Genomic DNA, 12306 nt, shown 5'->3' on the forward strand with positions numbered 1-12306 from the left:
TGACACTATGTGGTAAGATGAAGAATTTCACTTCTGTTTTCTTGTCCTCCTCCCCTTATTCTTTACGATATTTTTATTTTATCTTCTGTACAATGGCAAGATTATTTTTTGTGTGATTGCTTTGTTATGCTTTTGTATTTTCCATAGGTTATAAATTTGTATTTATGCATTTGACAGCTGACTAATTTATGACTAAGCGTTTTCCAAGAGTACTTGCAATATCCCATAACAGTTTCTTTTACTGATAAAGGAAACCTGTGTTTAAGTTTTGTTCAATACTTCAAGGAATGTATATCTAGAAAAAAAGACTTAGTGAAAGTGGTTGCAAACTCAGAAAGGCTTCCATAGGGAGGAAGAAGAAAAAATAGTGAATGGATAACACTGTTACGATGCTAATCATGAGAAGCTGTGGTAGGCATGTATTACAGTGCAGAGTATAGAGAGATTGCCCTTATTACTTGGAAAAAGAGGTTAATGGCAAATAAATTAGGGGTGAAATCAAAAGGCAGAATTTATTGGGGAAAGAAAAAGGAAATACTCTTAGTCACTGTATAAAACTGATGTCATCATTGAAGCAAACAGCTTGATACTTAAAAGCAATATTTTGCTGTTCATGTAGCTTCTGAGACTAATCAACGTTTGGTAGTGCGAAATATAAAGGCCTGCATGAGTTAGGACTGTCTGATCATGAGCACTTGAGGGGGTTTGAAGCCAAATCCAGTTTTAGGATGTCTGTGCCCTAGCACTAACCCATGCTGACATTGCAGGTGCAGTGACACGCTGTTGGCTATGCACATGCAGGGGAGAAGGTATTCAACTGCCAGGGCAACGTTTGCTGCTTAAAAATCTGTTTCGTACTTCCTTTGAGGAAAAGGTACCAGGCTGGATAGAAGCACAATGGAAGCCAAATCTGCCCAGGGCTGCTCAGACCACAGAGAAGTTGGTCCGTGGATGCTTTGGGGGAAGAGATAAGGAGTGCAAGCAGAAAGAAAAAATCTTCTTTCATGCTGCCGCTAAAGAAAGACTACTAGGCTGAATCACAGAGGCTTGCTTGTTTGGTAGCAGTAATCTGTTTTCTCTCTGCCTCCCTCTGCCCCCCCTTTTTTTCAGGTTGAATTTTCCTATCCTCCTCTAATGCCTGGAGAAGGACATGATAGCCACAGTTTACCAGAAGAATGGAAATACTTGCCATTTCTTGCTTTACCAGATGGCGCTCACAACTACCAAGAAGGTAAGAAACCAGTGAGGAAAGTGGCATGTACTAGTGTGTCGTCTGTGCCTCTAATGTACCCAAGAAAAAAGTCCTAATATCTGATCAACCATTCTTTTCTCTATTAGATTTCTTATACTTCGCATTTTTGTATAACCTGCAAAATACATTGATAATGATGCATTGCTTCAAAGTTTAAAGTGAAAATATATCATAAAAGTTCATCTCCTACATCAGGAAATCGGAGGTGAATAAAAGTTCGGTTTAAGGGTTGTGTATCACTCGTGTGTACTCTTAAAAAAAGTACAAGGACACCTGCTATCTCAAAAAATATTTGAAGGGAGAAGAACCTCTTAAGTAAAACCTAATGTAGTTTTGAGGTAAGGTGAAAATGAGATTCTAACATTCAGCTCTGTAACATACATGCTGATTATGATATCTGTTCCCACACTAACTTCATGATTATTGGAATGACCTACAAGGACCTACAGAGCTCTCATTCAAAGTCTGCAGAATGGCTATATGCTGAACACAAGTAAATATAAAGGGCAGGAACAGGAGCTTTAGTGTATTGGTCTGCAGAACAGAAAGACAGAAGGATTCTTTTGCCTTGTGGTTACTAGTAAGATCATTGCTGAAGCCTAGTGTTCTTAGTAAATTATCACAATAGATGATAATGCCCTTAAGGATTCTTGAGGAAAACAGGGATAAAGGAGACTGGAACTTTTATGTGAGCAGTTTTCTTTCTTATGCTTTCTTCTTGAAGACTGACCTCCCTCCCCCTGGAAACTAAGAATCATACAATTCCGAGATCTGGCTTCAGAATTTAAAATTGCTTGTCCCAAGCCAAAGTAGTGCAAGTACTGTTCACTCCAAAAAGAATGGTTGAAAATAACTGATGGCTTACAGCTGCTATTACTGGAGAAGTTTTTAATTTATTTCTTTGTATTTGACAGCAATTCAGTCCATCATAATAGCATATTTATTTGCATGTGCAGTTATTTCATCAGTTTTTCTGCACAGCAGTGAAGAAACCACTTAAAACAGCAAAATAGCAAGAAGACCTTTAATGCTACTTTTAATGAGGCTTTTTAACTTTATGTGCTCAGTTTTCTAATCTTTCAACTTCCAGAGATTCATTTGGAGGTGAAGGAATTCATATCAAAATAATAATCCCTTTCCCAGCAACAGTAAGAGTCACTCTGACTCTGTGCTTTGTCATGATTTTGTTCCATTTCTTCATTCTTAAATCTCCCGTGAGCAATAGGATACATTTAAAGCTAGGAAATCAGAGGCCATCTCACTTACCTAGTACTATGCTAGTTAATACTGAACTTCTGGCAGTTTTATTACTGCAGTAAAAGGTTATTGATGTGTATTTTTTTGGTAAGGAAAAAACTGACATGGCAATGAAACTGATGCAAATCTTTGTTTTATAGGGAGGAATAAACATGAACTTGGAATTGGCAAATGCACTTCAGATAATTATTTTATATACTGTAACTTTTAGTTGTGTATTTACTTTGAAGTTTATAACCAGCTTCTACTGAAGGAGTTATATTTTGCAAAGAGGATGATTTGATATAGGAAATGCTCTTAAAGGTTTACTAAAACCCTATGTGATCTCTATAATAGAGCTAAATTTGTTCAGGGGATTAAATTTTCTTACGTATAATCTGTCTCTCAGTTGGACCCAATACATATTGGTCCATTCTGCTAGTCCATTCTGTTCTGTTACTGCAAAGCGAGCAAAAAATTTTAACTGATGTCAGTACAAATTTCATTCAGTATATTTTGAACGGCAAACAGAATCATAGTGTATATTTTGCAACTCCTTTACTTACGAATTAAAAATTTTTTTTTGGAGTAACAGCAAGTATGTATCTTTATATCAAGCCTAATAAATTGAATCAAAATACTCTTCTTAAAATCCTTTCTTGTGTCGTATTATATGGAGATTGCGTGCTTCCTGTCACACTTGCACAGAGAAAATAACTATTTTATGTTAGACTGGGGCTCCCAGGTCCTTTTTACTACAGTAGTAGTGTTGTGCATGGATAGCCACCTTGGCAGTGGTAGCAGCTCTAAGCTTTCAGGCTGTGTATTTCCTCCTTGAATTTTTCATACCTTCATTGCATTTACCTTCTTAGTGGCACTGCACTGCTACTGTACACCCAGCCTCATCAGTTCTGTAAGACTAGCCTTATGGTGCCTTGTCTCTGCACCTTCACAGCAAGCCAGAAGTGGGTACCTGTGGGTTTCAAAGATGCTTCTCTGCTGACAAGAGCTGCTCCTGAGCATCTGTCAAGTGACTCATAGGAGTTTGGTCAGGCTAAAACTCAGACTGCTGTCAGAATATCAGTATTAGCGCAGCTGGAGCTACTTCCCCAAGGCACCTCTCAGTTTGAAAACTCTCGTTTTAAAGCAAGCATAGATTTCTAGAGGACTCTTGTTTTAGCACAAATTTTAGCAGACAAAAAAAGTACCCAGCATTTTCAGCAGTAAATGTTTTATAAGTAAGTGGCACTGAAAATAAAAATATTGAATGCTTCCCTTTGTTAGTGACTTACGAAGTATTCTTTTCTTCATAGATACAGTGTTTTTCCACTTGCCACCAAGATGTGGGAATCGAACCACAGTATATGGTGTCTCTTGCTATAGACAGATTGAAGCCAAGGTAACTTTACAAGTTGTAAATTCTATCAGTGAATTGATAGGCTTGATGTGCGAATGACTCTGAAATTCAATGGCTTGTGTTACACCAACATTCAGACAGCAGGATCAGAATTGTCATCTCGCCTTAAAAATCCATGAAAACCTGCACAGTAGATAGCTACAGAACTTGAACTATTTATTTCCTTGTGTCAGCAGACATACTGTATTTCTTGTCAATTGCTTTGAAGATTTCAAAATATGTTTTGGTTCTTGACAAATAATCCAGACATCAGCCCCAAGTAGCAAAACTTAAGCTGACAATCTGTCAAGCTGCCAACTCCTGTTGCCAGAAAGTAGATCTCTTGGGTGGAAGCAATTTAAATTTCTCCTCTGTGTGACTGGGAAGATTTTTAGACTATTTCTTAGAATCTGACCATGCAAATGCTGTGATGTTTCTTTTCACATATCTGCTTTGCCAAAAGTACATTTGTGAAGTGGACCAGAATCTTCCCATTCACTGTATGTAGCTATATAGCTGCCCACTGGTACTGACCTCTTCCCAGTAAAGCTGAAAATATGGGAGGAGAGCTACACTGTATATTTGATCACACTTTGAGGAAACTGTGTACTTGATGTACTAGAATGTGTCCAGATTTTCAAAAGTAGCAGTGATAGTATCATCTATGCAACTCTAATTGAAAAGTTTTTACAGATTTCTTTAAAAATATGCCCTTTCCAGTGAAATGCCAAGGATCTGAAATGCCAGGTAGCTCAAAGTTCTAGATGAGTCATACATTTGGAATTTGCAATTTATGTACTCTGTTTTAGTATTAACCATACCTTGATTATACTTCAAGTTTCTGTTTATGCTATGGGAAGAAATTTTACAAATGCAGATTTTAATTGTTTCTTGTGTTGATTTTGGTTCACTCACTATGTTTGTAGACAGTCTTCACTGTATTCCGTGATTAAAATCATGTTGTGTTTAACTACACAATTGTTTTAACTTGGTTTTATTGCACTCTTGATTCCAGTTTATGCTGTTTACTAACCAATTAAGAAGATAAATAGATTTTTAAATTGAACCATTTGCAACAAGTAGAATATAAAACAATATGTGTGTTTATATAACAACTCCAGCACTCTTCCTATCTGGCTTTTTGATGTGTGGGCTGCAATCTGCACACTTGCTGTTTTGTACAATTAAGTGAATCACTTGGCTGTATTTCTGTCCCCACCTTTTCTAGCTTTGCTGTTAAGTGTTAGGACCATTTGGTCTGACTGAGAAAGTAGTTGCTCGTGCGTATGATACTTCTATTTTATAGATGGCTCAAAGAAAATCCTTGAGTATAAAGCAAGCAAACTATTGCCAGGCAAAGTCTTTTCAGCCTGGTCCATTTGCAGAAACAGTGTTGGAGAAGATCGTGATGTGTTGAGGCTTCTTCTCTTCTGCTATGTTACCCTGAGTTTAAAATGCCATTGCCTTTTACTTATACTAATGTCTTTTAAACAGTCCTGTGCATATCATCACAGCTGTAGTTAGATCTTTACTGTGAACAGTGAGATGAGAGCACAAATCAGTGTTATGGCCATTTGTACCAGGTAAGGACATACTGTTACATGGTTTGGATATTCCACCATTGAAAGCAGTCAGTCCTAGGATTTTATTTAAATAGGGTATGTGACAACTAGATCCTTGAAAGAATTATTTTTGAAATTGTGCGTGGGTAAAAATACCGTAATACTTCTATTTCTTAGGCATTGAAAGTACGGCAAGCAGACATCACCCGAGAAACAGTACAGAAAAGCGTCTGTGTTCTCAGTCAGCTGGTAAGAATGTTTGTTTAACTCCCAAAACACTTCCAAAGAACAAATTAAAATGGTTTGTTTTCCATATTCTTATTTGGAAACTTTTGGCTCTAAATATTTCTTTTTTTTAAATCATTGTAAAGTGTAACAAAATGAACACTGGAGTGAAAATGAATTAGAAAGCCATGGCATTTGAGCGTGCTGCCTTGAATTGTTATCTCCTTATAAGAATAATTGTAAAACTGTCTGCCTGTTGTCAGGAATTGGGATATCTGTTTGCACTTTTGATAGTTCTTAAGTGCTAATTCTTAATTTTTCACATAGTAGAATTTGGGGTTTTGGTTATTGTAATAACTATCAAAAAACTGGAGAAAGTAGCCATTGACAACTGTCAGGGAGGTTTTAAGATAGTCACATGCTCTGTTTTGAGGAGACATGTTGCATATATATACACCTATTTAGCAACAGCTACCAATTGCCAGGCAGGTAAAAACTTCTTTCAGTGCTTGAAGCTGAATTAAGGACTGTTACTGAAAGTGCATGAGCAGTGTTAAGCAGGAAGGTACTTTTCCAGAAAGTTATTCAGTGATGGTATGGTATGTACAAATGGAAAGAAAGAAGAAAGAATTATTATCATTTAAACTGAGCACAGAAGACAAGACAGCGCAAGTTGGCAGTCAAGAGTTTTTGCCCTGAAAATGAACTGTACCTCTAATAATATGTCCATATTGCAAGATAAGAATGGGAGAAGACTGAAGTTTAAAATGGATTGTTAAGTAAGTTTTCTTCACTTGTTTGCTTTTCTATTTGTTTCTTTCTTTCAAGCCTTTGTATGGGTTACTTCAGGCAAAGCTGCAACTCATTACACATGCGTATTTTGAAGAAAAAGACTTCTCACAAATTTCAATTCTAAAGGTAAAGTTTAAACCATATTCATACAGAACAAAGCCTTCAGTGTATGGCTAAAGGTTTTAATGCTTTTAGTGAGTGATTTGCTTAGATAATCCATTTTCAGAGGTGGTTCTGCTATTCAACTCAAATAATAAATTACAATAACTAAATGAACTGCCCAAACCTGACAGAGGGTCAACTTTCTGTTTTGTAATGAAATGCACATTGACTCTCATGCTCATTCTTGCATCTCCATTGGCTCTCTTAGTAAAACTTGCTTTTCTTCCTGAGATAAGCTGTTGAAATCCTTGAAACGAGTCATTTTTATTTATTCTGAACTCTGTGTGACCATATGCCATTAATGCATTCTGGGTTTTTTGTTTTTGTTCCAACTGTTACAGGAACTCTATGAGCATATGAATAGCTCTTTGGGAGGAACTTTGCTGGAAGGGTCACAAGTTTATCTTGGTAAGTGACATTTTTGTACAAGCAGCAGAGGTAATGTTATGCTAACCAACACATTTGCTTTTCAAGCTAATTCATTTCTGTGCATCAAGAAATTAAACACCAGGTTTATGTGCCTGCACAATATTCTATTACACTTTCCTTCCTTAACGGATTTAAATAAATGCCAAATAAATGCTTTAACTATTACTCCTACTCAAAAGAAAGAGAATTTGATATGAGTTCTCCTAACAAAATAACTAGATTCACATAGAGTGTATAGTTTAATTGCTCCTTGGATTTGGGTTTTGTTTTTTCCCCTCTCCTAAAGAAAAATGGTGCCAAGAAGTTAGTTGGAATCTCTGCTAGCTATTAAATTGGAATAATGGCTTTCTTTCTGGTATCTCAGGTCTGTCTCCTCGGGATCTTGTTCTTCACTTTAGGCACAAGGTATGCTTTCTCTGCTATATTATAATTATAAAGTACAGCATGATGATGCCTTGCACAAATTTTGTGGAGTAAAATGCTTTGTGAGCAACTGAAATATAAACATGTCTAAACACACATGTGCTAGGAGTGAGGCTCTTTCCTTAGGACTTCTGGTTACAGACTTCTGATTTCCCTTCCCCTTCTGTGTGCACACCTGCAGCAAAGGTTAGTTCCAGACAAAAAAGTTTTGTCCATTTCCTGGTTTCCCTGGAGACTTCTAGGTTTTTGTGACATTTCTTGAATTACATCCCAAAGTGCAAATTGTATCTTTGTTTCCTGCTCCTTGTCAGATGAACGTGATGGAAGAATGTTGCTAATGTCCTAGCACACACAACTTACCTTTTTCCCTGTATCTTGTAACTTTTACAGCCCCTGCCATCATAGAACATGAGGGAACTTGCTTCCCTCCTTTTTCTTGATGACTATTGAAATGAAGAGTGTATCTTAAGCTAAGTTACAAATAACCTTTAAAATCTTTTTTCATTAACTGAGAGGCATCAAGGAAACAAAGTTGAGAAACCAGGATAATGGTGTATTTGCATATGCACAGTAGATATTGGAGGGGGTGACTAATTTTTGTCTCACTACAAACATCCCAGTTATGCCCTAGAAGCATCTGTCTGTTTTCTTTGAGTACAAAGAAAGTCTGGAGAACCATCTCTGATCTAGGTATCTCATTTGTAGTTGTCTCAAATTAGGTGAGGTGAGTGCTATTCTTGGTGTTCTGCTGAATTCATTTGTGCATTTCTGTGGAGGAGATCTGTGCATATGCAGTTTACTGGTTTTAATAAGCTTTGTATGATTCAAAGTATGCAATTCCTGTTTGTGCAGTTCATTCTTTGTGCATCTCGGATGCTATTTTTAAAGAATGTTCAGGTGGAGAAAGGATATTAGGACACTAGTTTCTATTGGCCGAATGTATTTCACTGTTTAGCCAATAAAATCAATAAATGGTGTTAAACTTTGAATAAGACAAAGTTTGTACAGTATTTTTGATAAATGGCAATGGTTCACTAAGCATGTTTTTCTTTTCTGTATTTTTCAGGTCTTGATTCTTTTTAAATTGATTCTTCTAGAGAAAAAGGTAACATTTTGTAGGCCAAGGCAGAGAACTGAAGTAGAAATGTAATTGTTAGTTATCTTTCATATGAAGATGTGTAAAATATACCAGTGAAAACTAAGAATTATATTTAAAGTACTTTTGTATGCATGTATACATTTGGAAACTATGCTCTAATTAACTGTTGTGTGCTAACATAAATTTGTTCTCACCTCTTCTATACATACTTTGCCTTATTAATAGCTGTCCCAATGAAAGTTAAGTAAAATGTGTTTAAATGAGCGGAGAAGCATGATGTATTGTAAAATGGATGGATACATGAATGGATACATGTAATGCAAACAGCTGCTTGTGTGAAGGAATGGATAGGAAATGTGAGTACCTTAAAGAGCAACATACAGCTGTACAGAGTCCAGTTAACTACAACTTTTGATTTAAGCATTACATAAGCGTACCAAGGGAAACTAGTGCTAGGAACCTCTTTCAAACCTGAATTACACAGACAGCTGGAGGAGACAATGTAAAAGGTCATTTTTTTGCCTTGTTCTTTAAATTTTTGTTTAAACATTGCTTTTAGTTCTTCAAATGTCACTGTTTCTTTAGTGAGCCTGCTCTGTTAAAAGCCAGCTTCTTCAGAGTGGTGAGAAGGAACATCTGAATTTTCCCGTTGGCTACAACTGGAAAGTCAGTAGGACTTGACCTATAAAATATCAAAACAGCTTTTTGAAGTCTGTATCTAAGGCTTACCTACCTTTTGTGAGGCAGTAAATACACCCTTTTATAGATGTACTTGGAGGACTTCACTGAAGCTTCTGCACTTGCTACCTAATTCTGTATGCTAGATATACCTTGATAGTTATAAGTATTTCTTGAAGAGAATAAATCTAATTTCTGCATTAAAGATGCATATGCTAAAGCTGTTATATTATTTAAGGCTATGCGAAGAGTATACTTAAGAAAATACAGTTATTACACAGTGGCAGTGCACGTGTAGAAATGAATTTAATCAAGACTTGATAGGTAAGGTTTTATCCCCAAATCACTGAAAACATTTTGAAATTCTACAGTAAGTTTTTTTTTTTTTTTTTTTTTTTGGTAAAACATCTATATTGATCTGTTTAAAAACTTACAATGTTAGCATTACATCATGGTAGTTCAGCACTTAGGCATATATAAACAAAATACTTAACTGAGCTACAGTTCTTTTTTGAAGCTGCACAAACCACAAGACATAAATGCACAGGGAGAGTGGAGAGAAGCTTTCCCAAGCATGTTCATGTGACTCAAACATATGAATCTGGTTTGAAAAGAATTAGATGCTGATTGAATAAACCTGTGAGTTTGGATTTTTTTGTTTTTCATTTTTTTTCTAAGCCATAACAGGAAGAGAACACTTGCCATTTCAAAAGGAAGGGTTTGGTTTCCTGGTACTGCCTGTTTTCTGACAGATGTTAAGATTCCAGAATAACTCTGGGAAATCTGTATGTTCGAAGACCTTAAAAGCAAGAAGCTGCTAGTAATGCCAATTTTCCTTGAGCAGAAAAATGCCTGAATGCCACAGACCGATTTTCTTTAATCCCTAGCAATTTGGTTAATGCCTTTCCACAGGCTAAAGGAAACTTTTTTTTCACCTCTCAGCTGCTATTAAGCTGCAAGACTACTTCCAGATGGCAATTATTTGACTTTCTGCTGCCAGGACCACCCAATTTGCTGATGTGAATGTTGTAGACCTTATAACAGAATAGGGAGGGCTAAAGAAATGTGCACCCATACAGATAGAAAGACGACAGAGGCACTCAATGGAAAAAAAGTATAGAAAAGTGATCAGCTTAAGTATGCAGTACACCCAACCTAATAAACAAACGTAGGTAGACTTCTTGAAAAGGAGATACTTTATAAACTTGTTTATTACTGTAGACTTAAAAGTAAATTCATCTAGGAATACATGATACCTGAGAATCTTAAACTGAAAAGGGTATTGTGGGGTTTCTGCTGTAGTTCCATGCTATTACATCATCTGTCCTTCATTAACTTATTGACCAGCTTCTCAAAAGAAGCCAGACTTATTCCCATTGGTGTCAATGGAAATTACTCTGGTCAGATGAACTGCCTGTTCTTCTCATCATGCTATTGGCTTTTTCTGCAACTGTTGCAATTCATCTTTCTTGAACGTAGAAAAACAGATTGTACAAGACACTACACATGGTGTACTCTGTTTCCTGCTGAGATACCATTAAACATCATGTGATATGTTAGGACTGCCTTTCTCTTGGATCCATCAGGTCAGTGGCTCAAACACTTGAGCATACTGGTGGATCATGAGTTACTCATCATTTACTTCTAACAAGTAACAAGATTTTTCTAACCAGATTTTCTAGCTTATAGCAAAAGTCTTTTGTTAATTCTAAGTCCACAAACCTGCACTTTTGAATTTCATTATATACCTATTAACGTGGCCTGCAAAGTCATCACATTACTTATGGTCATTCTGTATTCCTTTGTATTGCTGACTCCTTGTAATGCTCATATTTGTCACTAGTATGCTACTACTTTTTTACTGAGTATGTTAAAATGGCATCATAAAGCAAGTTGGGTATTTTTTTTCTGAAAGTCCGTCTTGGAGGGACTGCAGTATTTATATTCCTTGAACCTCATGCTGCTTCTTTCAGTGCTAGCCTTTGACATCCCCCTTCTGAATTCCTAAATAACTTACTAATTCCAGTCTCTCTAAGGAAATTCTAATTTCCCATGTTATGCCCGAAGTGCTTTATTGAAGTTGACATCAATCAATTTTCTGTTTCCAGAAAATCAGTTTTTTAATCATAGAAAGGTATTTTTAATAAATGCATGCTGCATTTGTCCTGTTCTCCATTTATCTGCTTATTAATAATATATTATTTTCTTTGAAGAGCTTTTTTGCATAGGGTTTTTTCAGAATTCTGGAATGGTGATTATTTGGCCTCTGATTTACAACAGAGACAGACTTTAATGTACAAAAAATAAGCAGTGATGTATGCAGAGTGCCAGGAACCACTTTTGTCTGTCAGTCAGTGAGATTTTTTTTCTCCTGAAATTGATCCAGTCAGCATTGGATTGAGTTGTCCAACTGCAAGTTATACATGTACACACATTTAAAAATTTACTTCAAAAAACTGTTGTAAGAGCTTTTGTTGGTGAACAGACATAAAAAGAAAGAAAATGCCTTGGACAGCTTGCATGCATTTTTATCTGTCATGTGTAAGCTATCATTTGATTTTTTTTTTTTTTTAATTCTCTCCTTCCTACTCCACCCCTCCCTTTTTTTTTCCCCCCTCCTGCCACCAGGTGCTGTTTTACATTTCTCCAGTAAATAGATTGGTGGGAGCTCTAATGACTGTCCTGTCACTCTTTCCTGGTAAGAAGAGACATTTGGACTTCTTTTTAATATGGTTTCTGTTCATAACTGAGACTGGCTGTACTGTTCCCTGTGGAAAGCAACCGTATATGACAATAGAGTTCTGTTTATATATTGCCTGAAAAATGGAATAACTTGTATGCATGTCTGTGTAGTATGGACACATCTCCTAACGCTTATTACTTATAGTATATGGATTATTCTCTGTGTTTAGCCAGAACTACTACATCTTCTGTATTATTGCTTGTTGATAACATAGATGGGACTCTGAATAAGTCGTTGGGCGTGTATTCTTGCCAAGTTCTTACAAATCAAAAATACAGCTCTATTTCTTCTACACATACCCCTCAAAGA

The 12306-nt window shown here is 36.3% G+C and overlaps 1 protein-coding gene across 2 annotated transcripts in view; it reads left to right on the forward strand.

Annotated features, from left to right (window-relative positions):
* The window catches only part of AVL9 (AVL9 cell migration associated), a 46070-nt gene that overhangs the window by 18281 nt on the left and 15483 nt on the right, over positions 1-12306 (forward strand). For both annotated transcript variants that reach the window (XM_026100756.2, XM_026100757.2), the window contains exons 2-9: positions 1111-1231; positions 3802-3887; positions 5624-5695; positions 6500-6589; positions 6967-7033; positions 7419-7459; positions 8544-8582; positions 11883-11952. In XM_026100756.2, coding sequence (XP_025956541.1) covers positions 1111-1231; positions 3802-3887; positions 5624-5695; positions 6500-6589; positions 6967-7033; positions 7419-7459; positions 8544-8582; positions 11883-11952 — 586 coding nt within the window. The remainder of the gene's footprint in view (positions 1-1110; positions 1232-3801; positions 3888-5623; positions 5696-6499; positions 6590-6966; positions 7034-7418; positions 7460-8543; positions 8583-11882; positions 11953-12306) is intronic.

The sequence above is a fragment of the Dromaius novaehollandiae genome, chromosome 2 (genome assembly GCF_036370855.1).
Source record: "Dromaius novaehollandiae isolate bDroNov1 chromosome 2, bDroNov1.hap1, whole genome shotgun sequence".
Classification (NCBI taxonomy): domain Eukaryota; kingdom Metazoa; phylum Chordata; class Aves; order Casuariiformes; family Dromaiidae; genus Dromaius; species Dromaius novaehollandiae.